The 19,169-nt window shown below is 48.7% G+C and overlaps 3 protein-coding genes across 3 annotated transcripts; 2 read left to right on the top strand and 1 right to left on the bottom strand.

Moving 5' to 3' along the window:
• LOC8065494 (7-deoxyloganetin glucosyltransferase) lies at nucleotides 4,325–4,954 on the top strand. The gene has a single exon (XM_002438030.1). The coding sequence runs from the start codon at nucleotides 4,325–4,327 to the stop codon at nucleotides 4,952–4,954; it is 630 nt and encodes a 209-aa protein (XP_002438075.1).
• Nucleotides 6,530–8,655, top strand: LOC8065493 (7-deoxyloganetin glucosyltransferase). The gene is made up of 2 exons (XM_002438029.2): nucleotides 6,530–7,069; nucleotides 7,291–8,655. Exons 1-2 carry the CDS (start codon nucleotides 6,574–6,576, stop codon nucleotides 8,328–8,330), a joined length of 1,536 nt encoding a protein of 511 aa, XP_002438074.1. The 5' UTR covers nucleotides 6,530–6,573; the 3' UTR covers nucleotides 8,331–8,655.
• On the bottom strand, nucleotides 16,599–17,952 carry LOC8080051 (protein EXORDIUM). Its single transcript, XM_002436682.2, has one exon. It carries the CDS (start codon nucleotides 17,842–17,844, stop codon nucleotides 16,828–16,830), a length of 1,017 nt encoding a protein of 338 aa, XP_002436727.1. The 5' UTR covers nucleotides 17,845–17,952; the 3' UTR covers nucleotides 16,599–16,827.

The following is a 19,169-nucleotide window of genomic DNA, read 5'->3' as shown; positions in this document are numbered from 1 at the left end:
ACCATGTTGTACACATTTCCATGCTAACACATTCTCTCGTCATAGCAGCACACAGCTCACCAAATTGGTCTTTTCCTGTGTTCCTAGACAAAAGTCTTGGCCTTACTATGGAGTATCGACAACATGGAAGGGAAAACAACCAAGTAGAACAAGTTATGTCAATTCCAACGATCATGGTTCAAATCTAACAACTTTCATCGTGGAGACCTAGGGAGGGGAACATGTTTTTGGCAGCTAAAACTATGAGAAAATAAAAAAAAATATCGTTTTTTTTGTAATATTATGTGCAATTAGTTCATTGATTCCCTAGTATGTGTGCGTGAGAAACTTATAAGTAGCGCAACAAATACATCATTCTTTTTCTTTTTCTCGAGAAGTTGGTCACGCGTGGAAACGAAAATGTTCAAAGCATGGGCGATGAGATAATGACAAACGTACGTTGGTAACAAGACTGGGCTAAAGTGAAGATTATTTCAATCATAATCAAATATTTATTTGCTGGCGTGACACACACTTGAGCTGTTCATTACATTGAAATTGGTCTTGGGCTAAAGTGAAACTGAGTAAGTGAAAAAGGTCATCATAGCGTTAGGCCGCCGGAGCAAGTGAAACCGCGACGTAAAAAGCTCAATGCTCACTCCGTTCAGCACGAATCCCTATAATAATACACCTAATCTTCCCTATAATAATACACCTAATCTGTGCATAGTATCCGGACGCGTGCCGGTAAAAATCTTAAAAGTTCAAGCTTGTCTGTAAAGGCAGTAGTGTCATGCCTTGACAATAGGAGCAAGTAGGCACCTTTTCAACTTATACAAATTTGAAAGACGAAGAGGGAAGGGCTCCGTCCCAAATGTGAACCCTTCAAGCTCACCTACGATCTGGGCTCACTTTCTACAGGTGTAGTATGAACGAGGAAAAGAGTATATGCTCCATCGCTCACCTACGATCCAACAACTCCATTCCCTACCACAGCGAATCTGCCAATATGGATGACGACATTGACCATATATACACCCTTAATTAGTGTTTTGCAGAAAATACTTTCAGTAATCTTTCATGATTCTTCGCATGTATTTTCATATTTCGGTAGCTCAAGCAGTTCATGTGCTTCTCATTGGTTGCAATCGGTCATAAATTATTCCTGAAGTGTAGTTCAGGTAGTTAAACATTCTCGAATATTAGATACAACTACAACACTAAAGATACATTACTTTTTAGAGAAAAAAAGTAGTGGTTTAGTTTGGATTTCAGTTCGAGCTCATATCCAAACAAAGGCTTGGGAGGAATTTATCTTGGAAAAATTAAGTGCTCAAGAAACTAGACTTATACTTGGAAAAACAGATTTTATAAGGATGATAAAATAACTTCATTTGTATTTGGGTTTGAGTTTTAACTGAAATATGAATTTCTTGTGTTTGATTTTTATCCTTAGGAGGAATTTAAGATTATTATAATTCTAGACTTTTTATATTTTGTAAGAGTATTTTGGTTATAAGCTTATACTAGTAAATACTAAAGAAAGTGGGGTTTCCAAAAAAACAATTTCGAAATTATTGTGTCCTTGAATCCCTTGTGCCAAAATAGGGGGGAAATAGTGTCAAGTCTTTATAGGTTAAATCCTACTCATATTTGGAAATAATTTTAGGATAAAGAACAAAAGTCTTGCCCAAATGATTTTATCTTTCCCTAATACTTAATTATGAAAATTTCAGTCTGCCAATCCGTTTCTGTCCGTCACCCACACTCCGTCTTCGTCTCGGTGTAGTGTTGTCTTTTTTTACCCGGTGTGGTACCATGCGCACCTACTTCGCTCTCCCACACGAGCCCGCAGCAACGCCAGCCGCCGTCGCCGATACCCACGCACCTCTTGGCGCCGCCCTCGTTGCGGCCCCCGCCCCTGCTGCCCCTGCTGCGCCCACCCCTCGAGTGGTGGTCCGCCACCCGTGCCCGCACTCCTGCCCACTACCAGGCTGCTTCCAGTGCCTGTCCCGAAGCAGAAGTGGGAGGATCAGGTCAATGGTGGTGTGCCTAGGGAGTCCTCCAGACGCAAGCAGCAACAGAAGTTTGAGATGCATGCTGCGAAGCCGGTGAAGGTGGAGGAGACAGGGGTGGACCCGAAGGTGCTGAAGAGCGCCTTTCTTAAAATGGTGAAGCTGATGAATGAGAATGAAGCACATAAGAAGAACTACCAGGCCAATGGGAAGCTTTCCCAGCTGAAATGAAGGTATGCTGAAAAATCCGAAAGCCCTGTTGGTTTGGTCTTATGTTTGGATGTGTTTATTAAGTGTAGAATCAAAAAAATTGAAATGTTCAGACTTGAGGTACGCTCATGAAGTGGATGTAGGTCTCGCCTATATTAGGACTCTTACTCCATATATTAGTTTAGACTCAAGTTATTTTAACTCGTATGAGCACGAGTTATATATATAAGTCGAAATAAAAGAAACTCTCTATCGTTCGGTAGTTAGAAGAAGATAGATAAAAAAATGGATGGACAAGCATTTTTGCTATTAGGTAATAGAGATATAGATATAGATTTGATAGTTTTTTTTCTCCCATTGCAACGCAAGGGCATTTTTGCTAGTTTTGATAAAGATCAAATATTTCTAAAACATGTGCAAGTTAAATGTTTGCAAGAACGTTGTCCAATGTCCGAAGGCAGGCCCCTACCTACTTTTGTTTTTCATCATTAAAAATATACATATATACATGTACAAGGCCGGAGGCCCAAAGGAGCTTAAGTTTAAACAAAATATGTCTTGAATCATAGGCCATAGAGTAATAGGGGTGCAATGCAAGCGATGGCAACATATATTTTAATATTACTAACAGGAGATATGTGAAAGTAAACCCTAAGTTTGCTTTTAACTTACCACATCAGGTGCCATTGTAAAAGATAATATAAAGTTATCCTTTTATGGTCCCTTTGGAATGCAGTGATTTCACAGGAACTGGTTTTATTTTCACATGAAAAACGCATAAACACATGAAAAAGAGTCCTTCGTTCCAAGGGGCCTTAATTTGCATATGAATTATCCATATGTCTATCACTATCATTATAAAAAACATAAACTAATATGAATTATCCGTATGTCTATCAGCCAAGCAAACAGTGCTTTCTCCCACAACAAATTACTAATAGAAGCTATTATGAAAAGATATTAAATAACTAGAAAATACACTAATAAGTATGTTTCTAAGTTACCCATTTTTACCATTGTAAATTCAAAGTTCATAACACCATATGTATACCAAGTAGTAATATATATTTGTATAGTTTGTTAAATTGTGTAGAAAATACACCGTTAACAAACCACATACCAATAGTATACTAATTCAATTTAAACTATATTAAAGTTCTATGATAATAATTTTTAGGTTGTTACTTTATTAGATAAGCTTATACTGTACATTACTACATATCAAAATTAGCAGTTTAATTGTATGCACTCTAGTTTTATAGTATAAAGTAGTACAGCTACACATACTTCTTTGATAAAAGAAATTTAATATCTTCAGTGTCGTGCTGTACCTTTTTCTAAAAAAAGTGTCGTGCTGTACAACTATTTGTACCGTCACAGTAACTAAGTGTAGTCTATTACATTGAAGTAAATTATGAATATACATTTCATAGTGTATATCTATTAAAGCTTATTTGCATCCTACTATTTTTTCTATAAACTTGATCAAATTTGAAATAATCTGACTTATGGAACAACTAAAAATCTCTTATATTTTAAGATGTGTACAAAACATGTAACATAAGATTCTAGGCCTGCTGGAGCATGGCTTGACGAGGTAGTTTTCCACAAATTTAAAATATAATGGTCTACGAGCATAATGGGGAATATTTCGTGTCGTAGTTCTGTGAAACAGAAATTAAATCAAGAATGCCTTTGTTCCCAGCATAGTTGCGCCTTCAACTTGCCACTTTAAATTTGATTCATGCACGAGGAACTGTGTATGTTTTGTAAACAAAACTGTACTGATGATTCCGTAGCAAGCAAAGGCATATACTAGCTAATAACCTCAACTTGTCACTTTAAATTAGAGAGGAATGACGTGTGTTTTGCAAAGAAAACTGTATTGATTCCGTAGCAAGTAAAGGCTGTTTTGGAATTGCAAAGAATTGATTCCGTAGCAAGCAAAGGCACATACAGCTAGCATACAGTACATGTGAGAATTCTGCATATAACACAAACTCGCCATTGCGCATAGGCACCGGCCGGCATTGATCATCGGCGCGTTTTAGCTTAATTTATACGTTCAAGTACGTGCTCCATTCCCGAAATCACCACACCACACCTTCGATCACACACCAATGGCGGCGCCGGCGCCCGCAACCGCGACGACGACGACGACGCGTGCTCACGCGCTGCTGATCCCGTACCCGTGCTCGGGCCACATAAACCCCACGCTCCACTTCGCCAGGCTGCTGCACTCCGCCGGCGTCCTCGTCACCTTCGTCAACACCGAGCACAACCACGCCCTCATGGTGGAGCGCGCGCGCGGCCGCGGCCACGCCCACGACGTGGTCGACGACGTGTTCATGTGGGGGTTCCGGTACGTGGCGATCCCGGACGGGCTCGCGCCGTCGTCGGAGCGCGGCGCCCAGGACCACTACAGCATGGGCCTCCTGCGCGCCGTGGTGACCCACTGCGCGGGGCACCTCAGGGCGCTCATCGTGAGGCTGAACAGCGACGCCGCCGCCGCCGCCGGCGCGTCGTCGTCGGCGGCGCTGTCGCCCGTGACGTGCGTCGTGGCGTCGGAGCTGATGAGCTTCGCGCTGGACGTGGCCGCCGACCTCGGCCTCCCCTCCTACATGCTGTGGGGCACCAGCGCGTGCGGCCTCGCTTGTGGCCGCGCCGTTGGGGAGCTCAGGCGCCGAGGCCACGTACCACTCAAAGGTAACCCCCACATGAACATCGACGTCGCCAACTCGCCATCGTAAAATGTTACCATCATGCATGCATTGTATGCTTTCAAGTTTTACTACAGTAGTAGGACTCTTTTCGTGCCGTGGGGGGTCAAAAAGGTTGGGGAAAAGGGGCAGCAACACCACTGGCTAGCGATCGAGGCGCTTTGGAATCCTCCACTGGGCAGGCAGCTGGGCACGAGCACGATTCGCTGGTTGGAGCGGTAAATAGATCAGGGGGCAACGAAAACATCTTTGACTTGGACCTCTAAGTGGCTTTTTATCACCGGCGCCGTCGAGGCAAACGAGGCGGGCGCGACTTGGCCAGTAGTAGTTGCTAGCACATGGATCGACCAATTTGTTGTGACCGCAGCGGAGACTTTTGCTGCTCTATCACACACACAGTGCCATCACTCTCCATCAATCGAGATCTCTCCACGGTCGCTCTCCGACGGTCGAGTACGCAGTCCTGTAAAATCAATGGCGTAGCGTATCCTCTCCATGGATCCTACACACTTCAGCAGTAGTAGTAGAGTACTCTAGACTGTAGACCATAAGGAAAGAGACGCGCGTATAAAATTGCGTATCGATATACCACATCCATCCGATACGATAGGCAAGAGAAAGAGCAGTAGACAACGCCATGCGACGTCTCAGAAACCTCCAACGCGCCCGATCCGGCCAAGATCCGCACGGGATCCCGCCGCTGCCTCCGGGGCTTTAAAAAACCGAAACGGCGCGGGGGTCAGGCGCTCGGCCGTAGAAACTAGAAAACACACGGCCGGGGAGGTAGCCAATCCTCGCCGGCGGTCAGCGTGTATGGTCTTCGATCTGCAGATAGAGGTCGTCGTCACAGCGGCGGGCATCTTGGCATCCTCTGATCCTGCCGCGCGATCTTCGTCTGCCGTGTGCGGATCGATGCGCGCGGCAGCAGCCAAGAAAACAAAATCGTTTGCCCACGAACGCACGCACGCACGCACGCAGCGGCCGGTCAGTCAGTCGGGCGGCCTGATCCGGTGAATCTTAACGACGGGAAAACTTGCAAGGGAAACGTTTCTTTTATTCGATCAGGTGAGGTCACCAGGATTCAATCCTGACCGCCGGCCCGGTCAGACGATCACGTGTCCAGGAAGCACTCAAGCTCGCGTATGCTGCTGCTGCTGCTGCTGCCGCCGCCGCCTAGCTATTGCCCCATGGAAAATGAAGAAGAACCATGCGAAACTCTACGCTACTGCTGCATGTTTGTCGCCGTCGCCCCGTCGCGGCGTTGCAACTTGCAACGGGAGCACAAGCACAGGCCCCGGCCGGGACGCGCTTTATTTGGTCACGTGTGGCGCGCGCTGTGGCAGATTTTGTGCCGAGAGCTAGAGAGATATGATTCCAGGCGACATGACCTTGTCTAGTACTACTAGTACACGACGGTGAATATCGAATCGCGACGGCCGAAATCTAGGGCCCATTCCTCGCAAACATATATATCCGCTTTCGATATCCGCGGCGGCCACGACGGCGACCGGAGCCTGGCCTGGGCTAGCTGGCCTCCTATTTAGACAGACGTACGCTTGGGTCAGGCCCGCCCGCCCGCAGCAGCCCCCGGCTCATCATTTCAGCTGCAGCAGCAAACAAGCTTCCTGCTGTGCGCACGCACGCACGCCATGGAGAGGAGAGCGCACGCGATGCTGTTCCCGTTCCCGTGCTCGGGCCACATCAACCCGACGCTGAAGCTGGCGGAGCTGCTGCACTCGCGCGGGGTGTACGTCACCTTCGTCAACACGGAGCACAACCACGAGCGGCTGCGGCGGCGGGCGGCGGGCGGCGGGCTGCGGGGGCGGGAGGGGTTCCGGTTCGAGGCGGTGCCCGACGGGCTGTCGGAGGAGGACCGCGTCGCGCCCGACAGGACCGTCAGGCTCTACCTGTCGCTGCGGAGGAGCTGCGGCCCGCCGCTGGTGGACCTGGCGCGCCGGCGGAGGCTCGGGGACGGCGTGCCGCCCGTCACCTGCGTCGTCCTCAGCGGCCTCGTCAGCTTCGCGCTAGACGCCGCGGAGGAGCTCGGCGTGCCGGCGTTCGTGCTCTGGGGCACCAGTGCCTGCGGCTTCGTTGGCACGCTCCGGCTAAGGGAGCTCCGGCAGCGGGGCTACACGCCGCTCAAAGGTCCGTTCTTTCAGTTTTGTTCTTAATCGTGCGTTGAGTTGCACAACATTTGTGCTTGAAGATTATTGTTACTTGTATCTATGATATGATTGCATGATCGACGCATCATGCATGCATGCCTGCCTTGAATTTCCTTTTTGTTTGCCGCTTTAATTAGATGATGATCAAATCACGATCCTAATTCGCATGCATGCTCCTGTTTCTCTGCATGGCAATGGCAGACGAGAGCGACCTGACGAACGGGTACCTGGACACGCCCATCGACTGGATCGCCGGGATGCCGGCGGTGCGGCTCGGCGACATCTCCAGCTTCGTCCGGACGCTGGACCCGCAATGCTTCGCGCTGCGCGTGGAGGAAGACGAGGCCAACAGCTGCGCCAGGGCGCGGGGCCTCATCCTCAACACGTTCGAGGACCTCGAGTCCGACGTCCTCCACGCGCTCAGGGACGAGTTCCCGCGGGTGTACACCATCGGTCCCCTGGCCGCCGCCATGCACCGCGCGCAGCAGTGCCACGGCCACGGCCGCAGCGCGGCGGTGGCGCCGCCGGCGCCGGGACTGAGCCTGTGGGAGGAGGACTCCAAGTGCATGTCGTGGCTGGACGCCCAGGCGGACGGCTCCGTCCTGTACGTCAGCTTCGGCTCTCTGGCCGTGCTGTCGCTGGAGCAGCTAGCGGAGCTCGCCTGGGGCCTCGCGGCGAGCAACCGCCCGTTCCTCTGGGTGGTGCGGCCGGGCCTCGTCGTCGGCGACCGCGGCGCCGACGCGCTGCCCGAGGACTTCCTCGCCGAGACCAGGGGCCGGTGCTTCATCGCCGAGTGGTGCGCGCAGGAGCAGGTCCTCCGGCACCGCGCCGTGGGCGGGTTCCTGACGCACAGCGGCTGGAACTCCACGACGGAGAGCATCTGGTCCGGGGTGCCCATGCTCTGCTGGCCCGGGTTCGCCGACCAGTACATCAACTGCCGGTACGCGTGCGAGGAGTGGGGCATCGGGCTGCGCCTGGACGAGACGCTGCGGCGGGAGCAGGTCACGGCCCGCGTCGAGGAGCTGATGGGCGGCGGCGGCGACACCGACGACAGGGCCAGGGAAATGCGGCGCCGCGCCGCCGAGTGGAAGGCCAAGGCCGAGGCCGCCGCCACGGCGCCCGGTGGGTCGTCGTACGAGAGCCTCGACAGGCTGGTGGAGGACCTGCGGCTGGCGGTGGCGGAGGCGGACGCCGAGGCCGAGCTCGCCACGGCCACGCCGACCACGCAGGGCCGGCGGTGACGTACGCTGCCGTGACCGTAGCATGCACGCGCGCGGACTACTTCAGGTTGGTGGACGTCTTCTTCCGTCGTGTCCATGTCGTCAGCTCTACAGGAGTTGCTGAACAAGGAGTTCAGTGACACAAGAAATTAAAGCAGCAGTGCGTGGCCTGACTGACCGGTTTCGTACTTGCTGTGTCTCGATTCAACCACGCAGAAATAGTACAGTAGTAGTCGTAATTTGTATCGTAGCAGGTTGGTTGCTTTTCGTCTCAGCGTGGACGTCGTTATTAGTGGGCGAATTATGTCAATTCGATTTGATTAGTGCATGTTCAGTCCTTCCAAAACCATGTGTGCCGATGCGCGGGGAAATGGTCTGTACCTGAACTGTACTACCATGGGTGTTGTCTCATTGGCAGGCGACTCGCCTAATTTCAGGTGAGCTCCTGCCTCTCTGACTCTCTCTTGTCAGCAACAGCCTGCAAATCCGTCGTCGTTGGATCGACTTGGCCGGCCATGGCACCGTTTTTTTAGTAACACCCCGGCCGCCTGAGCGTGGTCGGCCGGTTGAGCTACCGAACGCCCTGTACTTCGCCGGGCAAAAGGAGCTCCTGTGAGAGTGAAGCTGACACGATCTCGTCATGAATACACGTGTTTGCTCGTAGTACTAATTACTAAACAAAACGGAACTTCCGGTCGACGGGCAACCATCAATCATACTGTAAGTCATAACTAAAGCTCCCGACCTGCCACGCTTACAATATACCTTGTGCGCTGACCGACCCCGCCGCCGGCCGGCCGTCGTCGTCCCCGCCGGTCGCTTTCTGGTAGAACCTCACATGGCCGATCGCTTCTGTGCTTCTGGCCTGTAGGAAAGCAACATCCGTTACGCTTCTTCACCAGGGCCTTGTTTAGTTAAAAAAAATTTCGGATTTCGACATTGTAGCATTTTGTTTTTATTTGATAAATATTATCTAATTATGGACTAACTAGGCTCAAAAGATTCATCTCGTGATTTATAAATAAAGTGTGTAATTAGTTTTTATTTTTGTCTATATCTAATACTTCATGCATGTGCTCCAAGTTCACTTGGAAATTGACCTCCGATGGACAGTATTCCAGCTCTTCCGCGTACCGCGCCTTCTTTGCGGGGTCCACCACACTTCTTGGGGCCAAGGAGTTGTGGAAGACCAATGCGCCGTCTAAGGTCAAGTTCTTCTTCTGGCTGGCTCTTCACGGACGACTCTGGACGGCAGCTAGACGGGCACGTCATGGACTCCAGCAGACGGCGTCCTGTTCTCTGTGTGGGCAGCAGGACGAGACTTCCGACCACCTACTCCTCTCGTGCGTCTTCAGTAGGGAGGTCTGGTTCCGTCTGCTGAGCTTCACAAACCTTCAGCAGCATGCCCCAGGCTCGGACGACTCTCTCGTGGACTGGTGGCTAGGGACAAGGAACGTCATTCGTGCCGACGTGCGCAAGCCATTCGACTCCATCGTCCTTTTGGTCACCTGGGAGATTTGGAAGGAGCGCAACAGGCGGACGTTCGACGGCGCCTCACGCCCCTGCTCCTTGCTTCTAATGCGCATCCAGGAAGAGATGGAGTCGTGGGTGGCCGCAGGCTACAGGCTGCTATCGCCGTTCGTTCACCTCGTCTCTTAGAGTGTCCCCCCTTCTCTCTCTTTCTTTTAGTGGGTTAGTTCTCTCCTAAGTACACCGGTCTAGCTCCACCGTTAAAGCCGGTGCTCTGTGTTAGTGTGTTTGGCCGTTAGCCTATGGCATCTCGCCACAGGTTTTGACGTGCTTGTACTCAGACTTCTTTTTCCTTAAAGCAACACGTGCTAAGGCACGCTTTCGAAAAAAAGAAAAAAAATTGATTAGACGAAGAATCTTTAAAAGTTTTTGGTTTTTCAGGGTCCCAGAAACGTGGTCCGGGCCCCGGAGAACCAAAACACGTACGTGGCTGGCGGCGCTTGTGCGGCCCGTCCCGGCCACGTGTCGCGAGACCGCCGAAGTCCAAGTGGCCCCGGCCGCTAGCCGCCTCAGGAGCCACAGGATTCGTTCGTCCGCCGCAGCCGCTCGGCAAGTCAAAGAGGGTCTTGTTTAGTTCGCAAAATTTTTAGGTTTTGGCTACTGTAGCACTTTCGTTTTTATTTGACAAACATTGTCCAATTATGGAGTAACTAGGCTCAAAAGATTCATCTCACAAATTACAGTTAAACTGTGTAATTAATTTTTATTTTTGTTTATATTTAAGGCTCTATACATGCGATCAAAGATTCGATGTGACGGAGAATCTTGAAATTTTTTACGAACTAAACCAGGCCCAAGGGGCAAGGGCGGGCCGCCGGCCGAAGTTCTCTCGGCGACGACATGCCGGCCCACGCGTGCGGCTTCTGTCCTGTGACGGGTGTGAGCGCCTAGGCCCCGTTGTTAGGCGCCTAGCATTCGCAGCTGATGGTGGGTGCACCTATTGAGGCCTGTGGTACAGTGGGCCGCACTAAAGAGTTCTTCGGTGGGCTTTCTATACATTTCGCGCGAATCATGTCAGATGTTAAAAGATTTTGAATTTTACTACCGTAGCATTTTCGTTTATTTGTGGCAAATATTATTCAATTATGGAATAACTAGGATCAAAAAATTCGTCTCATGATTTATAGATAAACTGTATAATTAGTTTTTATTTTCGTCTATATTTAATGCTTCATGCATGTGCCGAAAGATTCGATATGACGGAAAATTTTGAAAACTTTTTGGTTTTCAGGTCAACTAAACAAGGCCTCAGTTTCTCGGTGTCTTCTAAGTTGAGGCCTAATCGGCCTGCTTCACGGCTTCACCCGATAGGCCGATACACATGGGCTTCTCGCCATTTTTGCTTGTGATTTCAGTGCTGCACTGATATTTACAACAGTGATACGCTGACTATCCTAAAAAGTGGATTTCTTTTGCGACCAAAAAAAAAGTGATACCTTGACATAAGACCAGTTCGGTCTTCTTCGTAATCGTACGTGCTCGGCTCCGTCCTATAGCCGCTATAGGAGCGTCGCCCATCGAATTGGAATTTGTGTTTGTCAAATTTTATTAAAATTTAACTAGATTTTAAAAAATATTAGTAAAATTTATATCTTCAGTAAATTTATTATAAAGATGTATTGAATGATTTATCTAATAATATTAAGGATCTGTTTGGTACAGCTCACAACACCTCATGAAGCTCATGAGTTGTTGTGAGCTATTTTTTTGCTCAACACTTATTTCTAAAAATAGCTTCATGGGTGAAACTATTTTTCTTCTCCTCTCACAAAGACATGAGTTAGGATGAAGCTGAAAAAGTAGCTTATTGCAACTCTCTCCCTCATTTCTCTCTCTCATCTATGCATGAAGTAGTTGGTGAAGCTATTTTACCAAACACTTTTTCCAAAACACTTCAGCTTCATCTAAAAAGTTGCTCATGAAGCTATTTTATAAAAAAACAGATTTACTAGCGAAGTTAAGCTGTGCCAAACAATCCCTAATTATACATCATAAATATTAATATTTTCTTATATATATTTAGTTAAAGTTAAAAATATTTAACTTTTTATAAAGTAAGAATGACACTCTTCAACTTCATGGAATAGAGGGAGTAGGCCACGCTCGTCGTCCATGAGATGAAAACGGACCGGATACGGACGGATATTACTGATATTATATTTGTTTTCATATTTCTGATCGGATGCGGATTTAAATATGGGTAATGTCAATCATGTTGGATAAGATATAATTGGATATCGATATCATAAATATACAATTTAAATATTCAAATACGGATACGGTATCGGATATTGAATATTCAGACTCGGATATGGACAGATGTGAACCTCTCTAAACGAATTAGATCGGTCGAAAAATATCCGTACCGTTTTCATCTCACAATCTCCCTGACCACGCCACCGCCAACCTCGATCACACTAAGGCTGCTTACCTTTGGCAATTTTTGCTAGGAATGCTAGTATGATTTATATAGACAATCCTCGCTAAGAACTATTCCTGGTCGGGAATAGGCTGAAACGAACGAACCTAGCTAGTTTGGATGACTAAATCGCTTCTATTTCTACTCCGTGCCAAATGCAAAACATTTCAGCCCTAAAAACGATTCACATTTTCTTCATTGCAACTCAAAACGTCGAAAAGCTAGTTTCACATGGATTCTAGATTTTCTAATCTATATTAATAATTATATAGTTTTTCAGTTATAATATTTTTTTAGTGCAACAAGTGAAAATAGATTGTATTGAAGATGATCTTCAGCACAAAAAACGGTTTAGATTTTTTTAAGCATATTTCATTTATATGTTTTTTATTTAAAAAAATACTCTTTCATGAATCTGAATCCAAGGTAACATCCAAACAGTTCATAAAGTAATTCTAATTCTTTAGGCGAAACGTTTTCGGAGAGAAGTTGCTCACCACGCGGATTGGAAGTCACCCCGTGTGTATCTTTCTTCGTGTATCGATTGATTTTTCTCAAGTACGAAAATACTCATCCTGGCCATAGATGTCCTCAACAACATCTTCCACTAGGCGACCGAACATGGCCTCCTCTCCAAACTTAAGGGAAGACACACCTGTCTAAGGATATCTATGTATGCAGACGATGCGGTCATCTGAAAGCCCTAGTTTGGTTTTGGATAATTGATGAAACCCTAGTACTAACCTCTATGCTAAGTGTGTGTAGACTTAATGAGGTTGGTACATGCCAAGTGATGGAGCAAGTGATGATCATGGTGATGATGGTGATGACCACAAGATGATCAAGTGCTCAACTTGGAAAAGAAGAAAGAGAAAAACAAAACCCTATGGAGATCAAGGCAAAGGTATTGCTTAGGGTTTTGGTTTTGGTGATCAAGACACCATAGAGGGTGTGATCACATTTAGGATAGATAGCCGTACTATAAAGAGGGGAATTCTTTGGCTAAGCGGTTATCGAGTGCCACTAGGTGTCATTGTTCATGTGCATGCATTTAGAACCTAGTGAGCTAACTTAATTCCTTCAAAGAAAATGTTTGTGAAAATGCTAACACACGTACACTTGTTGGTACACACGTTGTGGTGTTGGCACACTTCGAGAAAATGAAGTGCATATTTTCTATTGCGCCGGTGGGAATTTTTAGAGTAGTCGCGGGAGTGTTTCTCGCTGAGAAAACACTCACCGGACGCTGGCTTCTGGAGCACCGGACGCTGCGTCCGAGCGTCCGGTGCAGACAGTGCCTGGCCCAGCTAGGGTAAGGCACCGGACGCTGGCTTGAGCGTTCGGTGGTGCGCGTCCGGTGTGCGGGCGTTTTGCGACTCTCTCTGCGCATGGGTCCGGTGAGCACCGGACGCTAAGGGTGCGTCCGGTGGCTTGCGTCCGGTGACCCTGCGAGTTTGCGGAACTCTCTGCGCATGAGTCCGGTGTGCACCGGACGCGTCCGGTGCTAACTTGCTCAGCGTCCGGTGCTCTGCAGGTTACCGTTAGACTCTGACGCGCGGCTGACGTTGGAGCACCGGACGCTGGTGTTGAGCGTCCGGTGCCCCTTTAAGAGCGTCAGGTGACCCCGAGTTAGACCTAGTGAGAGAGCCAACAACTCTATTTGCTTGAGGGGTCTATAAATAGTTGTTGGCCGGCTTAGGGCTCACTCTCTTGGCATTCTAACATACTTGACTTCCTTGTGAGCCTAAGCATACACCTCCCACTCATCTCCTTCATAAATTAAACATCTTTGTGAGATTGGGAGTGATTCCAAGTGCATTTGCTTGAGTGATTGCATCTAGTGGCACTTGGCGATCGATTTGGCTGCGGTTTTCTTGTTACTCTTGGTGGTTGCCGCCACCTAGACGGCTTGGAGCAGCGGAGGAGGATTGGCACGAGTTGGTGATTGTTTGTGGCCATCTCCCGGTGATTGTGAGGGGTCTTGTACCTTCCCCGGCGGAGAGCCAAAAGGTAACTCTAGTAAAGTGCTCGTGTCATTGAGCTACCTCACTTGTGGGTAGGTTCTTGTGGTGTCCTAGTGAGGACGAGGTTCGTGTTACACCTCTTAGCCACCGAACCACCAAGTGTTGGTCGACACAACGGGGACGTAGCGTGCCGGCAAGCACGTGAACCTCGGGAGAAAAATCTTGTGTCCCATTGTGTTTGTTGATTGGATTTCTCCCGGTGATTGGACTTCATAATATTGTGATTGGTTCATCCCCTCTACTCGGTGGTATAAAGTTCAAACACTCTCTCTTTCTTTCTTGCAAACTAGAGTAGCTTACTTCTTGAATAGAAACTTTAGGTAGCTCTCTAGTGTAAGTAGAGACTTAGCTCTTGTGTGCATAGTGATCATAGCAACTAGAATTGTTGGGTAGGTGGCTTGCAAACACCCCTTTTAGAGCTAGAGCAAAAAGCTTCGCTTTGTTATTTACTAACCTCTTGCTCTAGTGAGTTTGCAGAATTTTCAAATAGACTATTCACCCCCCCTCTAGCCATATTAGGACCTTTCATCATCTTCTCTAACTTAAAGCAGGAATACATCTCATGTATCAATTATCATGGATATCTTGCGAGCCTTCAGAGAAGCTACTGGCCTTCGCATGAATACGTAGAAAAGCACCGTCGCGCTGATCAGATGTGCTGACATCGACGTTGAGACAGTCCTCTAGAACTTCCGAGGGCCAAGGGTAAATTTGTCGATGAAATATTTTGGGCTCTCCCTAACTCTCGGCAGAACCAGAATGGTCCATATCATATACAAGACCATGCAAAGGCAAAGGTCGTGGGGTGCAGAGCCGCCTGATGAATGTTGCGGGACATAGGGAGTTAGTACGCTCTGTACTCACCTCCTTACTTGTCTACCTGCTCACTATAATCAAAGCTCCAAAGCAATTCATAAAAGAGTTGGACAAGATACGAAGGAAATTCCTTTGGGCAGGAGACAAGGAGATGTCACGAGGTAAATGCAAGGTCGCCTGGGAAAAGACTTGTATGCCAATAATGAACGGCGTGCAGGCATTATTAACCTGGTCAAATTCAGCCGAGCCTTACGGCTTCGATGGCTTTGGTTCAAGTGGGACGAGAGGGACAGACCTTGGAATGGTCTTGAGCTACCGGTTGACAAGCAGGATATTGCCCTGTTCAACGCAGCTACCCTGGTAACGGTTAGAAACTGTGACAGCGAAATTCTAGACCTCGAGATGGTTGCAGGGAGAGGCACCTGCAACTCTATACCCGGCCCTATACAAACACAGCAAGAGAAAGAATCGCACGGTCAAAAATACTGTCACAGGCAATAAATGGATACAAGATATTGACTACAATATGACTGTGACCCGTTCACAGCTCTGTGGCAGCGCCTACAACCGATTGCTCTTCGCCCTGAAGAGAAGGATAGCATGGCATACCAGCTGCAATTCATTGGCAAAACACGGTCTATGACTGCATACATCACCTAGGCAACCAAGGCACCTCCAAAATGTCGTTTCTTCATCTGGCTAATGCTGCAAAACTGTGTATGGACAGTTGCGCGGCTGCTGCTCAGAGAATGGCCGAACGAATATTTCTGGCCACTTTGTGTCCGGAACCTTGAGACGATTTTCCACCTACTGCAAGAATGCAGGTTGCAAGAGAAGTATGGAGTAAAGTGGTATCATGGATATCAGCCCTGGCCTTAAACCCGTCAATTTGGAGCCAAGCTACAAACCTTCAATCATGGTTCATTGAGTTAGGCGATACTGGATTGGGTGCGAGAAAAAAGGGGTACGTTCAATAACTATGCTCATTGCGTGGAAAATTTGGAAGGAAAGAAACAATAGGATCTTCAATAGAGAAAGCAAGGCAGCTGAGCAGCTGTTAGGATCGATCCAGAACGAAGCCAGAACCTGGATACTTGCAGGAAACAAAGGGGTGGAGCTTGTTATTCCTTCCCAAGCGCCTATTCACAGAGTGGCTAGATGAGCCAAACAATGTTATAATGTAATCTATGACTAATGAATCTTAGGGGTGGTGCGGCTTCGCAATGCAGCGAAGCAGTACAAAAGGATGGGCGCCTCTCACACCAAATATCTTATACCTTGTCATACTTGTACTTTGATTCTTCTTATCAATGAAAGCCGGCAACGGATCTTTCGAAAAAAAAGTACGAAAATACTGAGAGTTGGGATGAGTTGTTTGACAGTTTTTTTCTTCTTCAATTTGTACAAAAAATACAAGATTGGGAGTGAGTTTTGGAAAATATTGGAGACGTTCTTATATGTCATAAGTAATGCCGAATGAGATTATGAGACAGATCACACTTTTTTTAGAGTAAAGTCGACTGATTTATCTCTCTTTTTTTATGATGAGGCAGACAGAACAAACTTCACGAAACAGAGTACTTACTTCACAGTTACCCAACCGTCAAATACTACTCCGTATATACATACGCTGAGTTGGTAATACACAAACACAGGCGCATTATCATCACTGTATCACCCACTGACGGTGACGCATGCCAAGCCACGGCGCCGCCGCGCGTCCCTTTCTTCAAACCAAGGTGGAGCAGGCACCCGTGTCGGGGTCGTACAGCGCGGGGAGCAGGTACTTCCTCCCGCGCGCGCCGTGCGCGTTGTAGCTGCCGCCCGTCGCCGCGTCCACCAGCAGCTGCCCGGCGTACCCGGGGTACGCGCCCGTGCCGTACACGCCCGCGCACGCCGTGGCGGCCTCCAGCGGCGCGCCGCGGTCGCCCTGGTAGAAGCCGTCCCCGAACGGGTTGGTGACCGCGCCGGCCACCATGCTGGCCACGGTGATCACCGCGCCGTCCATGCCCACGTCCCCGTTCGGCGGCACCAGCGGCGGCGCCTGTGGCCCGTACGCCGGCTGGTGGAACGGCCACGCGCACTGCCCGGGGCACTGCGTGGCCGGGTTCCCGACCCACGCCCACGCGCGCGAGCCGCCGTTGGACCCGTGGTGGCCGCACCGGCTCATGCAGAAGCCCTCCACCGCCACGTCCTGCGCCGTGAGCACCAGCGCGAGCCCGCCGCCCTTCGCGGCCGCGGCGCGTGCCGCCAGCGCCGGGAGCTGGGCGAGCGTCAGGCTCTTCCCCAGCGAGCACCCTTCGTCCGAGACCTGGCCGGCGGCCAGGACCACCCGCGCGTTCTTGCCGCCGCCGCCGTGTGCGCCGTTCTTGCTGACGGTCGCCGCCTTGGAGAGGTAGAGCTGGTTGATGTTGCTCCACCACTGCGCAACGGACGGGGCCGGGGACGACGACGGTGACCCCCGCGGCGGGGCAGAGGAGAGGGAGAGGAGGAAGTCGGTGACGATGGCCTTCTGCGCGGGCGTGAAGCGGCCGTACCAGAGCACGGAGACGGGGATGTCGCCGCTCAGCACGGCGCCGTCGTGGTACCGTAGGAGGTCGCTGGGCGGCGGCTTGTACAGCTCCATGAGCCTCCTGCTGCCTGGGCTGGCCGCGGCTCCCGTGGCGTGCCGTGCCATGCTGAGAAACGCCAGCAGAAGCAGGATCAGAGCGTCTCTGAGGCGGAAGCTGCTGGAAGAGGAGTCCATTGCCTCGACTGGGAGTAGTCTAGACTCTAGACTAGCGAGTGGAGCACTAGTGCACACTACTGGTGGTGTGGCCGTGTCCGTGTGGGTGTGGTCTAGAGTGGCCAGGAGCTGCCTTTTTATAGGCCTGCCAATGTTTTTTTTTGTTTTCTTCTTCTTCTTCTTCCCTATTACATGCTCCTTTCCTCCCTCAGCAAATTATAAGTCATTAAAAAAATCTTAAAAAATTAAAATATCTTAAATTTAATCAAATTTATATAATATAATAATAGTTATCATATTACTTAAACGTCATTAGATTCTTTATTAAGTAAATTTTCATAGTATATCTTTTTTGATGTTATAAATTATTATAGTTTTTTATAATTTAAATTAAACTTGAGATGTCTTGATTGTTCAAAATTTTTGAAATAAATTATAATTTAGGACGAATGGAGTAAAAAAGAGCTCGCCATTGTTTAGGGATCACTGATCAAGGAATTCAGGATCAGAACGACCAGCGCGTGTACGCCTTCCCCGGGATGCACTTGGCGTTCAACTCCGGGTGACCGGAGATCAACTTGGATTTGGGGACAGCTGGATTGGCATGGGCAGCATGGAGAGCGCGGCGACTCTGACCGTTTCTTGAACAGAGAGACTCGCACCAACAGCCCTTGATGAATCAGCTCCGATCCAGCAGCGTGCTGCTCGGCTTGGCTCTTGAATGTTTGGCAATGGCAGTACAGTCTTGATTAAACATTAAGCTGACCTATATACCCCAGCAGAATCTGGATGATAACGCAGGATGCGACATGTTTCGCATATCATTGGTGTAGTTTAGCTGACCTGGTTGTTGGTTTGGTTCGCGGTGACGACATCGTCATCAGATGGAGTATGGCAGTATAAGGCCTTGTTTAGATACACCCAAAATTCTAAAACTTTACAAGATTCTCCATCACATCACATCGAATCTTTGGATGCATGCATGAAGCATTAAATATAAATAAAAAAAATAACTAATTACACAGTTTATCTGTAAATCACGAGACGAATCTTTTGAGTCTAGTTAGTCCATAGTTGGACAATATTTGTCAAATACAAACGAAAATGCTACAGTGCCAAACTTCAAAAAAAAATTTGCATCTAAACAAGGCCTAATCCAAGCAGTAGACTTGGGTAGCTGTGCTCTAGACTAGCGCTGGATAGCTGAATGGATGACGAGTGACCATTAGGTATTACTGTAGGTGACACTTGATCCAATAATGCCCATCGGGCATCGGATGGCTGCTGATGCGGCTCCGGCCGGTCACTCGCCAATATCCGGCCGCGTGCCCACCTTATCTGTATGG

This window comes from Sorghum bicolor, chromosome 10 (genome assembly GCF_000003195.3).
Source record: "Sorghum bicolor cultivar BTx623 chromosome 10, Sorghum_bicolor_NCBIv3, whole genome shotgun sequence".
Classification (NCBI taxonomy): Eukaryota; Viridiplantae; Streptophyta; class Magnoliopsida; order Poales; family Poaceae; genus Sorghum; species Sorghum bicolor.
Note: the sequence above shows the minus strand (reverse complement) of the source record. Positions and strands in the feature narration are given on the sequence as shown.